Source organism: Falco naumanni, chromosome Z, assembly GCF_017639655.2.
Source record: "Falco naumanni isolate bFalNau1 chromosome Z, bFalNau1.pat, whole genome shotgun sequence".
Classification (NCBI taxonomy): domain Eukaryota; kingdom Metazoa; phylum Chordata; class Aves; order Falconiformes; family Falconidae; genus Falco; species Falco naumanni.
Genome location: NC_054080.1, coordinates 74,511,993 through 74,537,414, shown reverse-complemented (window position 1 = coordinate 74,537,414; position 25,422 = coordinate 74,511,993). Strand labels below are relative to the sequence as shown.

Sequence of the window (25,422 nt, the reverse complement as noted above, 5' to 3'; positions counted from 1 at the left end):
TGCAGCACTGCCAGGAAAAGATCAGACTCTTGGTTATGCCCGAGGAGAGGATGTCCTGGCTTCTCTGGGACACGACAGTATTTCCTATTGCACATGTGTATCAGGCAGTCATTTACCACCACAAAACCTAAAACAGGTGTTACAAAACACCTGCTATGCTTCAGCCAGAAATAAATAATCAAATCACACACCCTGTAAACACTTATATTCAAAACACCACGCAGACTGTAAAAACACTGGGCCCTGACCTTAAAAAAAAAATACAAGTCCATAAATCTCACATGTAGCAAAGCATGCTTCTAATCTGGAGAAAATGTGTTGCATTAACAGTTGAAACGTGCACAATGTATTAGACCTGTACTAGTTCTCAGCCCTGCTTTATTTACAGCCCAGGACAGTGCTGGGCTGGCTGGGGATGTCCTGTTGATGTGCACAGTACAAGCAGAGTGCCTGTTTCTGGGCACAGCATCCTATGGAAACAGGAAATCACCCTAAGCATTTCCTCACTTTAAAATACTTAGAAATTATGCAACTTCAAATTGTGATTTTGGAGTTAAGTAGCCTATGCTTTCTTACTGATCAAAGATGAAAAAGTGTGTTTAAGAAGAGGCAAACACAAAATGGTTTAAGGATGACAGTCTTGGGCAGGATTTTTTTATCATCTTTAATGAGTTCATAATTTTGATGCTTAATGACATTCCCCTTTCTATGGTTTGGGATGGTCTGTTGGTTGGTTTTTTTTTAGTAACTAAAGTTTTTGCAGCATTACTGAAAAAAGATTATATAAAATACACAGTTTAATACCAGATATTGTATCAGCATTGTAAGCAATCACGTAGAAAGTGCTCTGTTAAGACTAGTAAAATGCAGTCTGGTGACCACAGAAGGATCTGTTCGCACCTCCTTGTAAATATGAAGATAAAAGTTGCTTGCAATTTATGTGACCTGGATGATGCTCTATTTCTGTCTAATTTGATATCTCAGTGCAGATGTAAATGAACAGAAACTTTCAAGAGAACTTTTACATTCCCCATCACAGCTACATGACCAAGCTCCTCTCTCTCTGATGGCTGTGTAGACTCCAGACCTAGAGGGCTTGAAAATGGAAAAATATGTTCTGTGTTTGTGCTCTATGAGAAGGGGAGAGCAGTCAGCTCTGAGAAATCTTAGTTCAACGAATTGTGACTTTGACAAAACACATTCTTGTAGCTTTTGTTGTTTGGAGCAGCTTTTTCCTTTAGCCAGATTTTAAGTGGCTGCCTGCACGTTCATTCAATATCTCATTTGTTCCTGATAAAAGTTTGCAGTTTGGGAAACCTCTTCCCAAGCATGAAACTTTGGAACAGTTTCTTCTCTGCTGGCCAGTTACTTTAAGTCCCTAAAAAAGAAGCCAGGCACTCTTGAAAGGTAATTATCTCCTGCTGGGCATCTGCCATTAGCACAGAAATTACAAACAAGCGTCTCAACATTACCTGGAGGCTCTTACAGAAACACACTTAAAAGGTTTCTAGTATATCCCTTTCCTGTATTGTTTAAAATATGTTTTTAACAATATGAAGCTGTAATATTGCCATTTGATTGAACGTATTTTTTACAGTCCATTACACATAACTATGCCTTTTCTTTGGAGAGGATCTCAGAACGATGGGAATGTCGTGGCAGGAGAAAAATAATGTGGTTATCACCCATCTGTAGGCCATGCCAGTTTCACAGGAGAGGCGGAAATCTCATTAAGCTGTGTAACGAAAGAGCGTACATGGGTATTTGTGACTTCCCCAGCTGTGGGGCAATTCATGCTGAGCTGCCGATGCGCAGCTAGACAGTGGGTATGGAAAACCGCTTAATGCCATCAATGAGTGGGATGGTTTAACACTTTAGGATACGTATCGTTTGAAGACCGTGACACCGTTAAATGTAAGCAGAGCCATGAAACCAGCTCTAGCTCACAGCTTATCTCACATTTACTCAATTAAATGGTCATTAGGATTTCAAAAGCCACAGCAGAGCAGCCAAGCTGCTCTCGTGAGGCTATGGGCCATTTACAAGAAATGCGTGTTAGGGCCATTTTGAGGAATAAAGCATAAGCTAAGCAGAGAAAATGTGAGTAATAGGTTTTACTGAGAAAACCACGTAAAGCCCAGCTGAGGCACCTGGCTGGTATGAAGAGAGGGTGGTTTTAAGGCAGTGCCCCATGCTGCAAACTACCATGACCACAGAAATTTGCCATGCCATGTGCCAATGAGACATTCAGTTCCCCATCGCCCTGGGTTTTATGACAAAGTTATCTGAAGCAATGCCAACAGGCAGATCTGATGCATGGCAGAAGACAGCGGATAGGAAAGGTCCCCTTGGTCTGCGAGTATTTGTTTCTCCAAGATCCATGCATGACTGATCTTGGGTTATGGCCATGCGACATACAGCATGTAAAAAATTGCCGATAATACAGGTGTCAAAGCTGTTAAAAAAAAAAAAAAAAAAAAAAGCATCCTCAAATATATCTTTTTTTAAGTGCGCAGTCTGTTATTTACTAAGTGTTTACTGAAACTGCTGATGTGAATTAAGTGCAAGGTCCCAACCACAGCACACTCCCGGGGCTGAGTGAACAAAGACGGGCAAAGTCAGCCAAAAGAAAAAACAGCACAAACCCAATAAAAACAGTGTTCCCAACCCCTCGGCAAACTCCATCTGCACGCAAACAGAAAACTGCACAAATCTGTCTCGAAGCTGCCCCCTGGACAAGCACCTTCCAGCTTGGGTTTCCAGTGAAAGCCTTGTAGACACCTCTGTAGTTTCTGGATCAGCAGAATTTACATTCACACACAAACGAAGATACAGAAGTAAGGCATTGCTTGTGAAACATTCCCATACTATAGCAGTATGGATAATAAATTTGGCAGCAGTTACCACCAATTAGCCAAATTTCTAAGGATCCTTTTTCACATAAGCACTTTAAAAAAAGAACATGAACCTACTTATCTTATTACTTTTTAAAAAAGAGACAAAAATACATTTTAAAAAAATTATCATTAATATAAGTAATGCCTTAAAAATAATGTATAAGCAGGAAGGGGTAAAGCAGCACAAAGCAAAATTCATCACAAAGTCAATGAAATGTATCTGCAAGTTTCAGTTGTAATTGCACTGTTGGTTTCTCCTCTCCTTTCCCAGATTCTTTCTCCAGGATGGAGGCATATTAAAATGGAGTAAGCTGGGAAAAATCCTTAACTTCAACCTTAGCCAAAACCTAAAAAGAATAAATCTTTCTGAAAGGAAGCTCAAAAAAAAAATTATGAAAAAAATCATGTTCTTTCTTGAGCCAACAAAGATGTAAAAATAAGATACAACTAGAATGCAGAAATCATTGTGTTTCATCTACAATGAAACAGGTCTTCCAGGTTTTACAGACTAGCACTAAATATCTGGCTTTCTGTCATCCAAGTTAACGACAATTTCATCTATGTGCACTGAAATCTGAATTAAGCAATAATTTTCAAGATGTTGGAGACTTCAAACCGTAATCTCACCTAAAAAAATGTTTGCTACACTCACACAAATGCAATGCTATAAAATGCTGCCTTAGGGAATGATAGAGATTTTATTTATATATGTAAAAATTATATATATATATATATATATATATATATATATATATATATATATATATATATATATATATATATATATATATATATATAAAAAACAAGATAGAAATATGTAGGACTATATATATATTATATTGTTTATTATATATATGATACAGATTCAACTATTTATGCTAAAAGTAAAGCTCATCTTAGGAGCATTTTACTAAAAGCAAACCTTCTCTAGAGTAATTCATAATGCAAGCTTTCACATATGACTGTGTAAAATCCCACTGAGTACAGTGATGCTATCAATATTCCTATCAGTTTCCAAGTAAACCCTATTTGCCCAGACATTTATGGGGACCAGCAATGATGAAAAGCCCATTAAAAAGTCCTTTGATCATCCTCTCTAAGCAAAGTTTAAAGTCATGCCATACCTACATTTTCAACAATATCTGACATATTTTTCATTTTCTTTCTTTTGATGAACTGCATCAACCATTTGGATTTGTTCAGCTGTTTATACTCCACACGCATGCTAATCACACAAGTGATAAATGCAATCACTTGGGAATTTTGCATTTTCAATTGACTCTCCATAACTCTTACAATTATAAACATTAGGTCATAGTCTCAGAGTCTCTGTTTAAGGAGGCAATATATTCTGGAACACCATTTTCCTTGTGTGGTCTGAGCTCTAAAACACCACTGGCAAAATGTCAGTGAAAATGCAAGCAATTTAGGTTCCTATCCCATAGTTAATATTACGCTGTTGTTCCTCAAAACAGATCACTGTTAAGGCTTTGCCGGCACTTAACGCAACCTCCTACCCATATCTTCCCCACCCAGCCAGTTCTAACACCAGCTGATGGGAGACACTGATACTAGCAGGAGCTGGCCGCGATTACCAGGCATAGATAGGGTTTAGACTTGTTGCCCAAGAAATAAAAAATAGCGTCCTCAGTGAGATGCATCCATTCCCCACTGCGCACTCTAACAGCCCACGGCACCTTCCCATGGGAAACATGCAGAAGGATGTAGGGACGAGGGGTGGGCTCTGCATGCCCAGACCAGAGGTTGTATTTAGGGAGGCTCGGGACAGCTTTCCTCAGATGACAAGTTACTGTGTTCACAGCGTCCCTCTTACAGGATTTACAGCTCCTCTGGCTTCCCCTGAACAAGAAACACCAGTTGTGTCCTCAGGGCCCCTGTGGTGCTTCCTTTATTTCACCAGCGCTACGTAACAGAAATTAAAAATACCAGCTTAGTCTGGAGAAAAAAAAAAAAAACAACCACCAACTCAACAAATGAACAAATGCCATATGAATGTCTAAAACTCTTTTAGATGGACTCAATTCTAGTTGGTAAAAAAAATCTCTGTTGGAGGAAAAAGCAATATTTATACAAGTTAGCAACAGAGTGATCTCTTTCCCTCCAAATCCTGCATTGCTTGGGGATTTAAGAAAACGTACCTAGTTTCTATTTAGAGCACAGGGTTTCCTGTGCTGATTGCATTCTACTGCGTGCGCTGAGATCATGTTCAAGACGAGTGGAACAGAGATCCTAAATCCCACAAAAATTACAGCTCTTACCTCACTTTGTCTTTTCCTAAAAATTACAGCAAGCTTACAGCTGTCACAGCTTAAAATATTGTTTCACATCTCCTTGTAACCCAGGTATAAATTATGGATTCAGGGATTGTCAAATTCAACAAAGCGCTTCCCAGCCCTGATTTTACGTTTGGATTCTCATTTCAGTTGATTGATATGAGAGATCATATACTGCCTGAGAAAACCTTACTTCTGATACCTCTCAAGAGATCAGAGATAATTTGTGTTCTTCCAATCTCTCCCATAATATCTGGTAATTTCAGACTTTTCCAAGAAAGTTAATGTTTCTTGAGGTCTCCACCCATTTTTGCTGAGTTGTTCCCCCTCTGGAGGTCCCTGTCAAAATGAGATGCATGAGAAACAGCTACTGGCTTTAGAACTGGAACTATATTTTCAAATTCTGAACTAGACAGAGCAACTGCTCTCAGTGTGCAACAAGTACTTAAAGCAAAAATATTTGGCTTATTTCTGGCTTCCTTTGGTAGATGCCACAAAAAACCCAAGACACTCATATGCCTTTCTGTACTGGGAAACAGAATTCAAGGCGAGGAGGGGGGGGGGGAAGTAAAATTGGAGGATGAGCTAGGATACAACTGTGGGAAGTGTTTCCAGCCACCTGATCCATCTGAAAAGGTGGCCTGGCTCCTCAGTGGCACTGAGGTGTCAGCTGCTGCTGGCTCATGTCCCCACAGGCTCTAGGGTCAGTCCCAGTCAAGACTCAGGGACTTTAGGCACGGGATTTGGTTTAGTTCGACACTGCATTTCGGAGCACATTGACCCACAGCAAGTAACTTCATCATGCCGGCATCCCAAGTTGTTGGTTTTTTTTAAATGTGCAAACAACCCCCCCCCACACACACAAGCTAAAGTCCACTGGTTTACCCTTCTGTAAAATTTTTCATCTAGCTCATTTTACCTCCTGGCCTTAGACTTGTCAGGTTGTTAAACTGACACAGAATAATTTCCAGGATCTGGAAAAAGCCATTGCTATTGTTTACTAGTTTTTCTATTTGTTTTAGATATAAAGTCACAGAACTGTCATGATGTTATACATGCCTAAACCGAGTACCCATGTGGCTGCGTTACTCTGAAATTATCTCCCAGTACTCTGGAGCCCTCCTTGCAGTTAGTCACCAGCTCGTGTTTCGGCTATTTCTAAAGAGCCGTTTATGACTGTATCTAGCTCTAAGTGTGTTGGTAACTCTCAAATATTTGGCAAGCTTGGGCTTCTTTCCATTAAACGATCACAATGCCTTTGGAGGTGGTCTACCACCATGACTCATGGTTGAGCTGTCCTTCACTCAAGTCCCAAGGACTTTAAAAATAATAAGAAGGGCAGAATCTGCCCCAATAAATTTGGTATTTGTGGTAATGACCCTTAAATACAGAAGGTCAAGAGAAAACAGCCCTAAACGTTCGGTTGGAAGTTAAGGGGATGGCTGGGATGTGTTTGCTTTGACTTCATCCTGCAAATCCTCATTCCATAGTAAGATCCTGCTTAGATTAAAAATCATCTAGACTGAGCAATTTTTACACACCGCGGAACGTATAACCATAGCCTCTCTCTTTCTGGCCGTTGGGTCATTTTAAACTTGGAAATAATTTTTTCAAAGCCTGTACTTCTTGGCTGAGAAATACACGGAGAAGTTCCATGAAGCAGAGAGCTCATTCTAATAAAGCTAATTATCCTGTTTCAGATCCCTGTTTACAGTAGTATAGAAAGGATGTATTTTGTCTTTTCACGTGGCCTTAAGCAAACCCGGGGTCTGACCTTGCAGCCTCTGGAACACAGTCACGTCTGTTGGGGAGATAATATCTCTCCTGTTGCTCCTGTATCAGCTTTCTGCTGGCATCGGTTCAGGTCTTCTTAGAAGAAACAACCCCCCATTTCTCAGCCCTCAGCTCTTTTGAAGCTTTCATTGGGGCAACTGCTGCTTTCTCAGTTATTCCAACTTTAAGGGTCAGTGGAGAGTCAACCTCCAGGTCAAGTCTTTGCTCTGTTACTATTCAGTAACAAGCATCTGTGAAAGTCACCTAAACGAGGCAACCCACCTCTTCACTCTCCTAATGAAAGCAAGCAAAGCCGAAATATCCCAACCTGTATACCAGCAGCCTCTGGATCAGATTTGAGCAGGCATCATGCATACAAAAAGTTCTCTTTCTACATGTGCCTTGAGACACTTAATCCCAAAACTGCCACTTGGAACAACTTCATAAGGGGCAGAAATTCTGTTCTTTGAACAACATCATGGGCTATTACCCAAAACTGTATCCCTGGGGATACTATATGGCTGACACTCAGTTCTGTGGTCAGGTACTGAGAAAAGCATAATCAAACACTTCTCTCCACCCTCAGAAATGACTACAATAAAACACTGTTAACTAATTAAAAATCTAATTTTTCAAGAATTCGTGCACAGTCATCACATTAAGATTCTAAGTCCATTTCAGTTTTTGAATTATTCTGTTCAAAAGACTTACCATCATTTAGGTCCATGAAAGAGAGCTGGACATTCAAAAAAACCGCAAAACATTATCCCACTAGGATTCAGAAGGAAAAGTCAACATTCAGGGCCAGACAAAGCACGCTCTGCTCTAAATGTGTATTAGTAAGCTCCTTGGGAAGACCTTCAATTTAAACACAATTCTGTTTTATAGCAAATATTTTCTATATTTCCTTGGTTTGTTTGTTTCCAGGGCTATTTGTTCCATGTTAACAATGACAAGGGAGACATTCATAAAGAGACAGCACCATCACAGGATGTTGAGCACAGCTATGGAAGTCATTCAGACAAGAGATAAGATTTCCCACGTTCACCACTTTCAATAACAAAGCCAGAAGGCCAGCCAAAACACTGGAGAGGAAGGAGCACCCGATGCTACAGCACCAGATCGTGATTTGTGAGACAGAGGATTTGCAGCCTGCAGAAGTCGTCAGTGGTAAAACCACAGGCACTACTGCGAGTGTAAGGGGTAGAGCTGGTGTCCCTAACAGCCCACCTGTGCTGACCCTAAACACCTCCACGCTGGAGTAAACACGACCACAGCCTGGGGGGTGATGGTTTGTTAGATGTGAGGGTGGCACTAGCACCTCCCACACAAGCTAGGAATGAACCGGCTCAGCTTAGCCAACTAGACAGCTGGTTACATGACAAACATAAGGAAGAAAATTACTCTGCACACAGTTTTGCGAGCTAGTGAAAGCATCTGAGCTATGCAACAGAGGGAAGACAACTTCTCCTGGTTAGGTGCTTGCATATAGAATGCCTGCAAGGCCCACCACCATGTCCAGAATTCCCAGTGCAAACCAGTTCCAAATCCAAAAGCTGATTTTCACATTAATATGGCACTACACCCTAACAAGACCAACGTCTTAAAGCTTGGTACTTTGCATCACTCAAATAGCTATATAACTTTTAAACCAGGACTGGCTTGTACCCTTCCAAGAGGGATGTTGCTTCTTTCCATCTCTAAATGGCTTCCCTCTTCCCAGCACATGGGCTGTCCCTGTTTCTGAAAGCCTTGTCCCAGGTGTGACTCCTTGTCCTTGCAAGTTAACAACCAGAAATGCACCGGCTATTTGAGCTGAGGTCTCGCCATGGGTTTGCACAGTAGTATTAAAATTTTCTCACCCTTACTGAAAATACTTCACTGTATATGCCGTGGCACCACACTAACCTTTGTCATTTCCAGTTCCTGGTTGTTCCATAAACAGACCTTTCCTTCTGTGCCTTGGCCAGCTGATGAGCCTCTCACTTCCAGCATCATCTCCTGATACAGGCAATTGCCCCAATACTCCCACTGGGCCAGATAAACTTATTTTATCTGCGACAAGCTGCCTCTTTAAATAATACACGGAACAGCAAAGAGTTTAGGTAATCCCTGTTGGGGATCAATTCCTGCCAAGTTTTGATCACTATTTATTTTCTCTCATTCCCAAACATCTAAGTACCAGAGGAGATGATCCACCAAGCAAGGGCGTTAGGAAAGCACAAACATTCCAGCAAATGCACATATTCCTCTAGGAAAACACTGGAGCAAGTCTGACTGGAGTGACATCTCTAAAGTGGACAGAAAATGCAGAGTTTTCTCCACCAAGATGCACACCCCTTGGCTCTTCTCAGATGACTGAACGAAGGGCCTTTCAGAGCAACTCCTCATGGTTCTGGATGCCCCAGGAGAAACCCTGCCTCACTTTCTCTCTGAATCCTAGCAAGAAGCCCACAGTTTTAAAAGACACCATTTTCAGCTTATTTGTTCAAGTTAATGGGCTTTTTGCTCTTCACCACCTTGGCAGATTGAGGGTTTCAAGGATGCTCATCCTGCACCTCTGCATTTCCAATTCCAGTTTTCCATTCAAAATATGTGCATCTTTACATTTGTGATCAGATTAATGTCTTTAATTTCCTCTCAGGCTCACCCCATGGTACCATGCCAGACAGCACAGTATGATGAGCTGTGAGGAGGACAGTGTAATCCTGCCATGCCCTCGTGCTGGTGGGGCTTCTCCCTGCCAGGCATTCCCGGTTCCTGCTTTGGCAGACTTACACATTCTCCCCAGACTCCTGATAAAGCTGAAGTGTTTTCCATCTCTCTGCTTACTTGCAGCACTGTTTAAGAAAGTTAATCTATTTGCAATCAAATACAAAATAAAACTTTGAGGCAACTTTGCAGCTATCTGTACAGAACTGCATGAGTTAAAAGTCACACATCTAGGAAGGAAAAAAATGCAGCCCTGTAATCAAAACCATTGCTGAGATTCTTGGATAATTAACAAGGGAAAAGAGAGAGTATGTTCTGCATTGGCATTTGGAAGCAGCATACATAACCTTAAAATTAAGCGTCTTTTCTGCTCTCTGCAGTTCAGAGATGCTGATAAACATGGGAGAATTCAGAGAACTGGGAGAGTGATCTGAGGGTGAGGGAATGCAGAGCACCAGGCTAATTGCCTTGTCAAAGATACTGAACACAGACTTGCTCATATTCTAAAATGAGAATGTAATCTCATGTCATTAAGTTACAAAGTGCTACCACACACAGGAATTAATTGATCCTTATTAATCTTTTATTCCATATACCCTCTACTTGGGCACAGGTCCTCAGATGATATGTAGGCATTTAACTCCTATCAAAATCGATGTAGTGAAGCATCCAAATGGTTTGACCATCTGTCCCTCAGGGCATCACGGGGCTGAGAATAAATTTATGCTGATCTTGACATGGCAGGCCTATAAAAACAAAGGCCTGCTTATAGTTTTTAGTGAAGGTACACCAGTCCACTGAAAATTTCCAACATTTTAAAGAACTGTACATCTTTTATTTATTTATTTACAAGCAGCCAAGAACTGCTGAGGATATAAACAAATTATGCAATAAACAAGTTGGGTTTTGTTGTTTGTTTGTTGGTTTTGTGTTTTTTTATAATCCTATATTACTCAGAATCAAAAATAACTTTAAAAAAATCAATGGTGAGACAGGAAAGTGCTAAAACCCCAGAACTTAATTGGTCATGTGCAACAACTTCTGAGTTAGATGAATTTTTGTAAAATACAATCAAATTACTTCATCCTGAAGGGAACTGGGAGATGTTTCACAAAAGCTGAATTCCAGGCGCTAAATCTCATTTTCATCATCACTTAAAGCAGCATAAATCTAGAGAAGCTCAATCAGAGACAATGGTGCTACATCCAGTTTGCACTGATGCTGCAGAACAGGTTTTGCCTCTAGCTAACTTTTTTGTCCACAAGAAAACAAACACAAGGTATTCTTGCTGTCTGGGATGAGACGGTAATTTATGTAGCATTTTTATGTGTACATGCTGTCATATCTCAACCTAAACTGATTCCAAGATAATTCACGCTCTGCCATTACAGACAGCTAAGACATTTCCAGAACCTTCCTAACTTCAACAGCTAAGATGCTATGTTTATAAATAAATTCCTTTTGTTATGATTTTCAGCTATATGCTGTAAAAGGAAAAATTAAGGGCTCTGTGGTTAATCCTCCTTCTAAACATGGACTTTAAGAAGGGAATGGCTGACTATCCAACTGTATCCTATGAACTACCTTGGAGCATTTAACAGAAAAGTATATTGTGGAAAATTTACTTTCTAAAAAGGAAATTATAAAAAAAAGATTTGGTAAACAGAAGTAATAAAGGCTTACTGTAAACAATGCAAACAAAAAACAGTAGGTGCCTGTGTCTCTCAAAGTCTTTTAAAGATAGTGCATTTAGTCCAAGTAAAGCAGGCAAATAAGCCGCCATGCTGTATGTGTCTTATTATTTTTACATGTTGTCAAATAAATAAAGAAAAAAATATCTTGCATTTACTTGTAAAACTCAGGCTTCAGTAAGAAGGGGTCAAAAAAAAAATGTTATTCCCTCCAAGAAACTAACAGTTACACTTCATAAAGATATCATGAAAGCTTTCAGGGAGTCTTCCAAAGAGAGATCGTCTTCCTGCTACAAGGTAAAAGATGGAAAAGTATATTCAAAGACTCTCAACAACTTAATTTTCCCTCCAGTAACAAAGAAAAACTTGAAAATATTTAGTCTGCAGTTTAGCCATTTTAAACATAAAGCACTATTTCTAACAGAAGCTAGCATCTACTTTTGTATTCATCAAGAACCTGCTCCTCGAAAGAAGCCTTCCTCATAATCAGACTTTTTTTTAATGCTTTATAAATGGTCCTAAGAGCTAAAGTTTTCCTACCTACCGAACAAACAAAAAACCCCAAAAGAGTAAAGTAGCTTTTAATTTAGATTTCGCTGTCCAGCTGCATAACACTCATTTGACACTGGAAGCTTCTGCTTCTCTCTGCCATTATCACCAGGTAGCTTGGTATGATGTAGGGATTCGTGGTCCAGGTCTTTCCCACAGCAGCCCCATTTAGCTAACAGGGCAATCAGGGATGTTACCATTTGATTAGGACCACTTCTGAAACTCAAGTTCTCAAGCATTTCCCACAAATACCAATCATGTGCCTTGAGAGCAAGACTTTACATAGACTTTTCTAGTTCTCTGATGCTGCTTTGCAGCTTTTTTTCTATGTGTATCCCATCGTAGCAGGCAGGATACTCAATCTTTTGAAACAGTTAATCTTCTCACAACTGAGACTGGATTTCAGTCATAAACACTTCTGTAATTTTTCATCCTCTGGGCTATTGTGTTTCCAAGAAGAAAGGTCATGATGGCATTTAATTAAAGGATTGCTATATTTGTTTGGTTCTTTCTTCCAAAAGAGAAGCCCTACAGAGCAAAGCAACAAATTGGACAATACAGAATACAGCCAGGATCTTCGGCCCTAATGCGCAGTTAAGAATATGAACATAGGAAAGTTTCCTATTTCCATCCTGAAGATATATTTGTCCTACATTAAATCTTTGTCAAGTCCTTAAGGAAAATTTCTTGGAACATTTTTCTTTTCATTGGAACAACTTATAAATGCAATGCCTGTAAGGTCAATGAAAATGTTTGAAGTTTCTTTTTCCTGGTACTTAAAAATACCCAGCAGTCCATATTGCAAACAAGGATGTGTAAATAAATACATGTGTACATATTAGCCATTGTTGCTCCTGACTACTTGTTTTCTGCTGCTCTTTTCATTCTGCCACAGCTATTTTCACTGGAGATGTTCCAGTGATGTACCATTAGCTTACTCCCACTGTGGAAATACTCTGGATATTTTTGCAACATAAGAAAACATCACAAAAATCTAATTTATCTCTTGGTGGATATGAAAAAATATATTTTTAAAAAGGCGCATTTTTTCTTATCTTGTACAGTAGCATTTTGTTGAACTGGAATGACAGCAAACCACCATAAGTAAATAAAGCCCAGCAAGTTATTTGAAGATTCGATTTACAGCGACCTTCTTGGCTATAAGAGGAGCACTACATCTTCAGCATAAGCTATCAATTTATTTTTCCTGTAAGGCATAAATTAGGCTTTTCCCTCCACTTTATAGCTAGAGAAGAAGCCAATAACGACCATAGTAAACCTTAGTGGGTAACTGAAGGCAGAATTTAACATGATACAGCTCCTTGAGGAGCACAGAAATTAAGCCCAGGATCTAGAACTACAACTCAACTCCTGGCAAGCCCATCCTAAGGTTAAACAACATTGCCTCCCAGGATCACAGTGCTCCCACTGATGTAAATCTGGAGGGGCACTGTCAGGGACCCTTCCAGGCACGCTCAATAAAACTGCAACTCAAATACGGGTCAATGTGAGGACAACAAACAGCACAAACAATACTCTGGCCAATAAACTCAGCTTGGAAAGTCAAGCAGAGAACTGGCTTCATTGGTAAGACACATTCAATCTGCTCCAAAAAACGTTTTGCGTTCTTTCTTACATGGAAGGCTAAGAAGAATTATAAAGAATAATTCCCAAACTGATGCACTTGGTAAAGGTCCAGGGAAGTCAGCAGGGCTATGGAAATGCAACCCTCTGCAAATATTTTCATACAGCATCTTTAGTGCTTATGCAGGGGACCAAAAAAGCCATCCTCTAATGTGGGTGAGCTTCTAAGAATAATCAAGTAGGCACCAGTCCTGCCAACACAGTCATGTATGCCTCGTAGTCTTCTTGAGCTCCTGTGCCACACAGAGAAATTTCTGCAGGAAAAGGACCTAATTTAAGATCAGATACAAGGAGAAGGTTTGAATGCACTTTGAATCTAACTTGAATCCAGAGAGGAGATGCCAGGAATACAGGTTTCTCTTCATAAAACTTCTGTGGGTGAAGTTCTTCACTGAGGGTGTGCCACAGCAAAATTTTCATTTCTCTTTAAAAAGTTTTAAAACTAAGGGGAAATAACACAGGTCAACTTGGCCTGGAGGTTAGCTCTTTCCCTTTCTCCCCGTTGACCGTATACAGAGAGAGCTGACTGAGCCTGGACTCCCAAAGCAGACTCCAAAATGTCTGAGAACTGGGAAGTGTCAGGTTGTCCCCTGCTTCCCACCCTCATCCCTAATTTACTGGGTTTTGTCTGGAAGAAAGAAATGCGGGGAACTGAAGGGTGGGAGCAGCAGGGAAAGATGCTCAGAAGTAACAGTTTTAGTACCTTCTGTTTTGCTATTAGACAAGCTACGAGGCAAGCAGGACAAGGTAGAATAAAAATGTACCCCACGTTCTCCATTTTTAATCACATTCCATTTGGTGCTTCTTCATTTTAACATTTCAAAAGCTTGACATGAGAGTTTTTCCATGAAATTTCCAAAAAAAAGAAATAAATGACCCGTTTGCTATAGGCTCCTCATCTCTCAGTTTTGAAATTTAAAGCATTTTCACCAACTGCTCTCTGGACATGCATTTGTAGCCTCCAGGCATTAGGTAGTCCAGTGGAGCAGACATACACTTTCCTCAGGAAAAATAAAACAAAACTAAACAACCTAAGGAGCTTGAAAAATCCAAATATACATCAAACCAACTCTTCTACATCTGCCTAATCAAATATACTATTTTCCATATACATGGCATACTATGTAATATATTGAGAAGCCAGCACCTGAGGCACCACGAGAGTCACAGTCTGAGGCAATGCCTGCCCGTAGCCTGTCTGGGCCATCGTGCAGACCAACAGCCCAACCACGTCTGGGTTCATCATGCTACAGATTTCCAAGCAAGCGGGCAGAGGTCAGCCTAGACTGCCAGGATGTCTGTCTGCCACTGCTGCTCGCTCCAGCATTTGGAAGCTGCAGTTAAAAGCATGCATCCCCAGGAGGATCAAGCGTTTACCAAACAGTAGCCCCGGTGACCCCTGGTCCCTCAAGTCTCTCACTCCCCACTTCTCAACCACTAAGATCTACCAAAGACCCTCAACCCCATTTTCACTTTTTTTTTTTCCTCTCCCCACAGATGCTATTATAAAGATTAAATAATTTTCCCTTTGGCTATTTTCATCTGAGTTATAACTCATTTGAACTCTCAAAGGCAATAATCTCTGAACTAAGGGGTTTTGTCAGAATTCCAGAGAGCAGTATTTAGGAAACGAAATAGCTTTTTTGGTGCAGCTACGATAATAAACTCTATCATGAAAATTGAGTATGATAATAACATCTTGTTGAATAGGCAAGATGTCAGATTCACAACATATATTAAATGTGTTGAATGTGATCACAGAGATATTAACATTCCACTGAGGCACTGGAGCTCTGGGCAGGAAGTTATTTACAACGAAATAACGCATCCAATAAAGTTATTTCCTCTATCTCATAAAAGGAATTCTGAGCATACTTTTTTTGGTGTGTTTTCACAAATCTCTGAATTTTCAGCATTCACCCATTACTTGTAAAAAATACTGTGATAATATTACATGTTCTTCATCCATTTTGCCGACTGTACCATCTAACTTCTTGGACTTACATGACTTGCTATGGAGAATTAGGTGGTCACCCTTCCCCCCCAAGGGAGGGTAATCAGCCTGTGAAGCCATCATGAGCACTGCTGTTTTACATCAGAAGCTATGCACCACTGATTTCTCCATAGCAAGACTATCGTCATACACTTGCTAGCCCATATGATTATTGTCCTACATTTCTTCAAACCCTCCCTAGTATAATTTGCCTTTGACTTATAATAAGCCTATTCATTCTCCAAGAGCAATCAATTTTAAAATTCAGATTATAGCTTTGATTTTGCCTCTTTCCCACTTAAAATATTGTGTACGCACTGTTTTAGCTCCTAGCCCATTTGAAAAGGAGGGAGAAAAATTGTTTGATGTGCATTTCGTACTGAATGGCTGCTAATATTAATATAGTGAATATAATCACTGTGTATTTCACCTTATGTAAATTCCAGCACAGACCATCAATTACAATGGATGTGGTTAGAACTTAAGTTTTAAAAAAACCCTTGAAGTACATGTTTTTAATAGCTGGATGTATACAAAATACTTTACAGTCTTGCACTTCCATTTTTTGAACCAGGATCAACAATGAAATCAACACAACATGATGGAAAACACTTTTTAAGCAAGAAGCATTTTCCAAACACAACTAAGCTCTGAGATTACTGTCTGCAACTGAAATTGTTTTTCTCTTCAACCGTTAAACAGAGCTACCCTCGAGGAGATGCAACCAAATTGCTTTCTTTTCTGAGGCCAAGAATAAAATGAGTCAGCACTGTATGGATTCTGCTCTCCATTGTTTCTGCTTATAATTGGAACAACATTCCAATTATAATTGGAAGAAATGGCAAAGTAGAGCAGTACAGTGACATTTGCTACTGTTAGTTTACCAAAGAAGCCACCATTAGTCTGAAAACTGAAGCTGAGCAAACAGAAAATGGGCCACAGAGAGAAAAAAAATCTGGAGTAGAATGTGTCAGAAGTTTTTTTACTGTAGATCAAAGTCAGCTCTGGATATTTGGATGGTAGGCACAAGTCTCAGCCTCTTAGTTAAGCACAAACTTTAAATAGAGGGATCCTGGAGTGCCCCATATGGGTCCATAGGAGACGTAAGCCACACACATGAAGGTCTCCAGGGCTGACATTCTCCTTGTCACTGATACAGCCCAGAGCAAGCCCTCTGCCATCGCCAGCAGCTCCAGCTGAAGTGACATTGGTATTGAACCTCAGCAGCAACTCACACATTGAAAGAAAAGTCATCTCAGGACTCAGGGCACTGCCGTGGAGACACAAATAAAAGATTAAACTTCAAGTTGTGAGAATTCAGCACAATCTCAATGAAACCCAAAATCGCACGGGCCCCAAATGGCCCGCATTGCACAAGAGCGAGTGCAACCTGAAATCTGGTATATCCCAGGTACGGTGTCTCTGCACATCTGCAGATCTGCGGTACAGGCCACACCAGGTATCTCGCACAGTGCTCCCCCAGGCATGCAAGGACAGAAAACCAGGCAAGCATAGCAGAAGGCTCAGAAAACCTGTTGCCCTCGTGCTCTTTGTACTAGGCAATGGCTTTCACAGCAGAATATGGGAAATCCCATCTTATCTGGGATGTCTAGCAAGCTCGAACTATTTTTCCAAGTGTAGTTTAAATATTCTGTGTTCAACTACCTCACAATAATTCTGTGCAATAACAATGAACAAAAGCATTCTGAACCGATCAAAGACTGAACAATTTAAATGTCTGCCTGTGAGGTGTTCCTCCTGCTCCCACACAGACCCATACTTTACAGATCAGGACAGAAACTTTCCAAACTGAGGAAGGAAAGAAGGGGACAGGCTGTCAAGAGAAGGTGCATCAGCTCCTGTTGCTTAGCTCCAAGTCTAGTTGGGAGAACAGGCATCATCCCCCAGGTTCATGTGTGTATGTTTTCATTTGGTTTTGGCTGATGTTTGGTTGGTGTTTTTTTTCCCCTGGGTTGTACTTAAATAGAAGCCTGGAAGCATTTAAATTATACTTCTTTGGGGAGTGATTACCTCCCTTCCACCATACACATATCTGTCACACAAACCACCATCAAGATGTGATTTTTCTCTTTTTATGTCTATATTAATTCTTTTTTTTTTTTTCCTGCCTGCTCCATGCCCCTGGGGTTGGATTTTTTTTTTCTTTCTCTTCCTTGCTGCTCCATATGTTTGTCCTTCCATTCCAGCTTTTTCTGTCTTGCCTATCTGGACTGCAGTCAGTACAGAACAGCCCAGCTTGATGGGTGTCTATCACAATGGGAGCGGTAATACAAGTATTAATAATGTCCTGCTGTTAGCAAGAGAGACTGCAATCACTTTTTTAAGGACAAAGCAGCCTGACCTTAGGGAGCATATACAATACTTAGGATAATTGCAAAAGTCATATTCCCTTTGGTGGCCTATTTTTATTACATATTTCATATCAGCCATGGGAGGCCCTGGGGCTACTATTTTGTTTGTCTGGAGTCTCTGAGCTAGACGATGTGCCCAGGAAAGTCAGTTCATATTTAACCCTATATTCTGTAGATGAAAACCGTAATACAATGCACCTGGATTTCATTATTGATCAAACCACCAAGGAGGGCACTTATCATAAAGCTCTTCATTTGCGATTTTTATAATTCTCCAGACTGCTTTGATCTGAACTCTGGACTACATGAACAACCATTTACCAGATCTCATCCTTTAATTGTAGCACATCCTACCTCAGTGCACCACCCGCAGTAATCATGCAGTGTTCTGAGAGATCATTAATTATATTGGTTCATTTTGGAGTGAACTGGCTGTACAGAGGAGACACTGCACGGTAAACCCACAGCAGCACCATGTTTTGCTGCCGGAGGCTTTGCTCCAGCCAGCAGCATCCACATTTCCTGAGATCTCGAGTGTCCCTAACCTCACCAAAATTCGGTAAGAGCTAAGAGCCTCAGCACCTGCGACAGCAAAGTGACCCAGAAAGTCAAGGCCACCCAAATACAGCACAGAAACCTAAGACACATGGCACTTGTGTTACTCTTAACTGGCAGATACTCACAATGTGTCTCAGTAACTGCGAGCAATCTGTTCCCTTGGCAATCACAGCAAAGGAAATTGAATCAAAGGACTGACTGCAATCAGAACCATGATGCTTAGAAGTGCTGCTTTCAAAGCAAAAAATTCTAGGAAAGCTGGGGAAAATGTCTTACCATCATTGTAGCATATACTGTTTTGTAAAAAAGTAATGTACTGAAGCAGAATCTTATTTATTTGTATGTACAAAAGTCTGCATGTGGTGACAATTTCCAGGGAGATTTTTTTAAAATTTATGTATAAAACAGACAACAAAAGCTTTTTAACTAGGGGAATGTTGTTGCATCTCTTCACAAACACCACAGTAGTGAATGAATTAATAGAATTAGTACTGGTGAGACTTGCAGAGCAGCACTCCTTCACATTGCAGAGCTGCTCAACACATTGTTTTCATGATGATGGTTTGATACGGAGTTCAAAAGCCCCAATAGCATATGCATATTCTCAGGCTTCTTTGTAGAATAAGTAAACAAAGAATTTCTGACACACCTTATTTTCAATCCAATCACCAAGTGACACTGCTGCAGCTCTTTTCAGTAGCGCTCACAGTATACATGGGCATATTTCAGGTGCTGATGGTACCCTGAGTGATGTACAGTTAGCAGCTCGTGGCACTTCACCACTGAACTATGTGCAAAGAAGAATTGTTCGTTTACTGAAGTGTAAAGAAACTCTTGCAGATCAACACAGACGTTGTGTATGTTTAGTCTTCTAGAACCAAAGCAAAATTCAAAATCATACACTTTCTTGAATTTTCAACAATATTCCACCATGGATTGCATTTACCTGCAAGATAACTGGAGATTAAGCAGTACTTTGCTCTAATCAGATATTTTTTTGGTTTTACTGTTATATCAATACATCAGTTGGGACTCTTTCAATTCTATTAAAATTGAAATGGTCAGCAAAACTTCAGAGAGAAAACATAACAGCAACAATAAAAAAATATCTAAAAAGAACAGTTCCAAGATGTCAAAATGTCATCCTTGCTTACTCCAGCTGAAAGCTTCAAAATTGTGCACAGCAATTATTTTCCTGTTGGAAAGCTCCGTAACATGCTCCTTGAGTATCTGGGAACCAGGAATTGCATGTGGTCCCCAAGGGCATATTAGTGAAAGTGCTGCTCTTTATGAAACAGGTACAATCCAACTTACTTGTGATTACTTTTATGTTTTAAAAACGTGCAAAATGATACAGTCTATAAAAATAGTAGGCTCCACCAGCAATATCAACATTCAAGACAGTAAGAAGAAATGCTTTTTAAGGCATGCAATCTCTGGTTACCATCAGAATTATGTAGGGTGTTAAGTATACACACATTCTCTTCTGCAACACATCTGAATTGTCTTTTTGTTATGAAGCGTAGCACAGTCTTTCCCAGCAAAATTTAAAACCTGAAATGAAGGGAGGGCTTCTGTAAAATACTTGTAGCTGCTAATTATCAGATGAGGAAGCTGACAACCTACATTGAAACCATTCATCCTATTTAAAAAACCTTCACTTGCGAAATACTACAGAAAAAGTTACTGATTAAGTGCTAAACTGAGATTTAAGCTCCACAAAATGGGGCTTATTTGCAGATATATAAAGATTTGCCTCATCTTTACAAAGGTTTCACCATCATTAGCTAGGACTGTTCTTCCAAGCACTCTTATTCTAAACATCCTACTACCTCCCTGGTCCCACAGAAGGAAGGGGCAGTCGCAGCTTCCATCGCTACACACACAGATTTAGGGTATCATATGTTTCCTTGACGAACTTGCACACTTCATTTTCAGCAAAAAATGCAGGAAATAGAGAGACATCATGACACCATGATGTCAAAGAAGGGTGGATAATTACTCTCACCAGGTCAATAGCCTATTTGATCAAAGAAATCAGTTTCACCAACTAGTTCAGTCAATTTTATTTGCAAGTTAAGAGGGAGCTGACTAATAATTTCAGCTGAATAAAAGAAAAAAAACACTCTTCCCAGGCTACGCAGATTGAGGTTTAAATTTTCATCTGCCAACACATGCTGGTTTCCTTAATTTAGCCCTTTATTTTTATCAAAAAATTCTGAAAAGGAGCAAAACTATTCCTTTCAAGTCAATTTACAACAGTATTTAAGTGTCTAGTAGAGAAAGAGATTTGCACAGTTGGGATACAAATATTCACATTTTCCCATCTGTTTCATGCTTGAATCTTCCTACAACTGGTGATGGGCAAGCAGCTTCCTACTAGCAGATGTTTTTGTTAAGTCTGTATATTGTCTTTCCGAATGATTTTCACTACACTCACTGAATTCTAACTAATATTTAGCTCTCCTAATATACAATAATTAGGTGATCAAGTTTTGCTTTTTTTAAAAAAAAGGAGCAACCCCAGTTAATAAATTGTAGCAGATTAGATGCTAGCCTCCTGAACTTGGAAGTGATGTTACCCCTACCATCCCCTTACTGGAACACAGCTACATAATCAGGGTAAGGCACAGGGATGCCTATTCCAGATGCTGCTCTTCCTTCTGGACCACAGGAACTGTTTAAAATGACAGTGAATGAAGGACCTTAATGAAAAGGGCTGCTGCTAAGATGAATTGTCACATGCAGGCGATAACAGACAAATGCACTGAAGAAAACCGCAGCAACGTTCACGTAATTTAACATGGCAGCAGATTGTTCAAAAGCCGATCTGAGAGTGAAACAGGTTAACATCACGTTCAAATTGCTGGAGAAGACAGTAACAAGTGAATGGGGCCTCAAATTCTCATGCTGCCCAAATTTCATCTAATTTGATGAACCTTGCATACAGTATGAATTCAGTCTTATTGGACTATTACATTATCAACAAAGCTGAAGAACTTGTTCTCTGTACCTACATGATGGGGCCATTACTACTGGGTACTTTGTGCAGTTACATACAAGAGTTTAAAAGAGATTTGCACTGAAAAGATATTGCACAAGCTCCCACTGCTTTCTGCATCTGTTCCTCTGTACACTTATGAAAATAAATATAGAGAATGTCTAAAAAAGTACAAATCAAACTAAGCCAAGGGCCAGACTGCACACATTCAAAAAGGAAAAATACATCTAATTATGTACAAGGTTGCTATGACCACAGGGAAAAATGTCAATATATTTTCAGCGCTTGGCCCCACTTTTGGCTTGGCCCTCCATTTGGCTCATCTTTATTCATGAATAAATCTGGTTAATTTTTTTTTTTAAGAAATATTTTTTGTGATTAGAAGATGCTATTTTTATTGAACTTCTCTGCAAACATGCTGATTTTCATGAAAAATTCTAGCAGGAGGAATAAAAGGATAAAATTGCTTTTGGTCATATGCTTTGGAAAAAATTCTTTTGCTTTGAAATTTTGACATCTGATTTTAAATGTACTTCTTTTTTTATTTAACTAATTGCACAGCAGATAATTTGAAGGGTGCATGTTGCCTTACATCTGACGTGTTACAACATGAGGCAAATTTTCTGTAGGTTTGTTTAATTTCTATACAAAATGTACTTTGACCTAGAAAAGAAATTAGGTGTGTATGCTAATAGTGAATAACAGCTGATATTAACTACCCTTTTAAACTACCTCAACAATGTATATAAATTACTATATTATTCATAATTATGAAATAATGTGAAAAAGCTGTCTAGGAAGATAAAAATTGAAACTTTGTAAGAATGAATATTAGAATACCAAAATCAAATTTCTCAGAAACCTGGAGTAAGTTCCCTGAAGCCACAGCTGAGTTTCTGTCCAGCTGAAGTTTTTAAAATGTTCGCTGTCTTTCCAGGTGTGAAAACTGAATCCTAAAGTACCTGAATGTCCTGTGAAATGAAACCCAGCTTGAGACACCACAGGATTGCACTTTCTGTCATCTGTTATTAAAGAATCTTATATTAAAATGTGTCCTGCCAAGGTTAATCCCATGTGCCTGCTGGAAGCACACCTTGCTAGCAGGAGCAATGGCGACGTTGCCCTTTCTCTAAGGTTCACCATCATGGGTGGACGATGATGCTGGTCCACATCAGAGCATGGCATACCTCTGAGGGGAAGGACCAGTGGCACACCAGCACAGGTATGTCCTCCATGCAGAGCTGCTCTGCTGAGCCACACGCTTCCATTTCAGAGATGCTGCCCTGCTCTTGTGCATACAGACATCACCAAAGAGAGCTTGCAGGGTTGAGGATGGAGCCCTCCTCACCCAACCTTAAAGGTTAGACCTTGAAAATACATGACTACATGGAAACCAAGTTTTCCTTTTTTTTTGTTAAAGCAAGGCAGCCTTAGCAGTCATAGATACAAAAAAGATTTGAAAACATGAACCAAAACAGCTCAGAGTGCAATGCAGCAATTTGCATTGTTTCACAGTCTGTGCTAGTTTGGGATGGTGAATTCTGCTTGGGATTGTGCAGGGGGAGAGCTGTGGAGGGAGGGAGGGCACAGCACAACCAGAGCCCAAAGGTCAGAAATACCTCAGCAAGGATGAAAGAAAGTACAAGTGGGGCTTGGAAACTGGACAGAGTCCTGCTTTCTTTGCACAGTGGCCCACAGCAGCCTGTGGAGCCTATGAAGTCCTCATCCATTACATACAAAGCAGACCCACTTTGCTCAGACCGATTTTGGAACATGCAGTAACTAGCAGGATGGTCATGTGTCTGCTGCTTTATGCAGCTCACGCTCTGGCTCTTTCCTCCAGTAACTCAGCACAACCTTGTTCACCCTAGTGCTCTGCTCCCAAACCAGAGAAATGCTGCAGGTTCAACCAAGTACTCTCCTTCCCTGCAAAACCTATAGACTGTCTCCAAAAATCACTGTGTGCTGCTGTGTGCTGCAGAGCTACTTATAAGCAGGCTGTGCCTCACCTTCACAGGGAGAGGAGAGAGAATGTAAGGGAAGCAGGGAAGGGTGGTCTCCAATCCCCCCAGAGCTCTTCCCAGGGGCTGTAAGGATAATGCTGCTGAGAACTGGGCGGTGGCATGACAGCTTCCCAGGTGGCTGTGGCTGCTAGAGGGCACGCATCAGCCCCAAGCATGTGAGCAAGGGACAATGCTGCACCATGTGCCTGCAGCTCTCTGGTAATTATGCCCCAAAAAAACCACTCAGGGAAGAAATGAACAATCTCTGTAAAAATTTTTCACAAGCATTAATGTGCTTTATTGTATTTTTGGTATACATCAGTGGCTCCCTGCCATACACAGGCATACGCAGGCAGGCAGAGCACAGTCACTTCCACAAAGTAACCTCTCAGAAGAAGCAGTTTTCACAGATGAGACGTCTCATCTGTGGGGATGGGACTAATCTGGGGACATCAGTAAAACGATATGTGTGTGCTCATACTTTGTATGTATTTCTCTAAAAGCACACGTACCATTGACTGTTCTAGACATTTGTCATCATTGAAACAGCTTTAAAAAATCTTCTGAAAAACAGATGTTTCTCAAATACACAGCTGAAAAATGAAAACTCAGGGTCTGATTCATTTTACTTAATTTGATTGGACTCTGCCGAAGTCTTCCCCAGAGCTGCTTGCTGAAGAAGTTACTCATTCTGAGGGTATGATTCATCTACCTAAATGTAAATGTCTTTCGGGCGACATGAGTCCAGCTGATCTCACGCATCACCCCACAACTGATGCAGCTATAGCTCCAACGCACCCCCAGACACCCAGGTCAGCAGAAGCCCCTCTCACTCTACCAGTGACCGATGGCCAGGATACGACAAGCAAAGCCACATGCGCCTTCTCCAGCGATGCCTTTGAGGTGACATTTGCAGCGAGTTACTAAAACCTTTCACCGGGGCAACCGCAGGACTTGCCAAGGGAGATGCCGAACGCCGGAGGGATGTGACCAAGTTACCCGCTCCCCAGTGCGCGGGGTGGCAGACGTGCCGGGGTGGCTTAGCGCAGGGCAAGGGGGAGGCGAACAGATGCCACAGCTGCTGTCCCCACGCCGGCCACCAACACGCATGTGTCCCCGCACCCCCTCCCGGGACGGCTGGTGCCCCCCCCCAAGCTGCCGCCAACCCCCCGCCCCTCGCCCCCGCGGCCGCGGCGCTCACCTGAAGCAGGTGGTGAGCTCCCCCGTGGGCTTCAGGCAGGGATACCGGGTGGTGGCGATTTTGTTCTCGGAGCACACCTCCCTGCAAGGCGGGGGGGGAGGGCGGGGGAGGGCGGGTTATTAGAAAAAGGGAGAAAAAAGAAGGCAGCGGCGGTGGATGGGGCTGTGTGGGGGGAATGCACAGGAACAGGAGCGCGGGGGTCCGCGGCGGGGGGGGCACCCACCTGTCGCCGTCCTGTGGCTCCTCCCGGTAGGTCCAGGCGTGCCCCAGCGCCAGCAGCAGCAGCAGCCGGAGCGGGGCCAGGCTGCCGGCCGGCCGCCCCATCGGGCCGCCTCTCCCCTGCGCGCCGCGCCGGCTCTGCCCGCCCCGGCCGGCAGCGGGGCTGCGCCGACCCGCCGCTCCTCCCGCCCCGGCGGAGGGCCGCCCCCCGCGGCCGCCAGATGTGCCCGCGGGGAGGGGCCGCGGCCGCCCAGATGTGCCGGCAGATGCGGCCCCGTGGCGGGGCGGGGCAAGGCGGGGCGGCGGCCAGATGTGGCGGGGCCGCAGCAGATGTGCGGTGGGAGTGAGGGGACATCGAAGCCCCCCGGCCCCCTGCCGGTCCCCCGGCCCGGGGAGAGGAGGGGTGCCTGCCGCAGGGCGAGCGGGCCAGAAAGTGACGGAAAGGTCCGAACCCAGGGATCGGCGGCTCTCGGTGCACCATCACTGATGCTTTCCAGATCGGCTTTATCTCAAAT

General features: G+C 41.7%; 1 protein-coding gene across 2 annotated transcripts in view; it reads right to left on the bottom strand.

Annotated features, from left to right (window-relative positions):
- CCBE1 (collagen and calcium binding EGF domains 1) overlaps window positions 1-25,041 on the bottom strand; it is a 101,893-nt gene extending 76,852 nt beyond the window's left edge. For both annotated transcript variants that reach the window (XM_040579925.1, XM_040579926.1), the window contains exons 1-2: window positions 24,912-25,041; window positions 24,689-24,769 (exon numbers count right to left, since the gene is read on the bottom strand). In XM_040579925.1, the coding sequence (XP_040435859.1) occupies window positions 24,689-24,769; window positions 24,912-25,012 (182 nt within the window). In that variant the 5' untranslated portion in view covers window positions 25,013-25,041. The remainder of the gene's footprint in view (window positions 1-24,688; window positions 24,770-24,911) is intronic.
- Window positions 25,042-25,422: the final 381 nt, after the last annotated feature.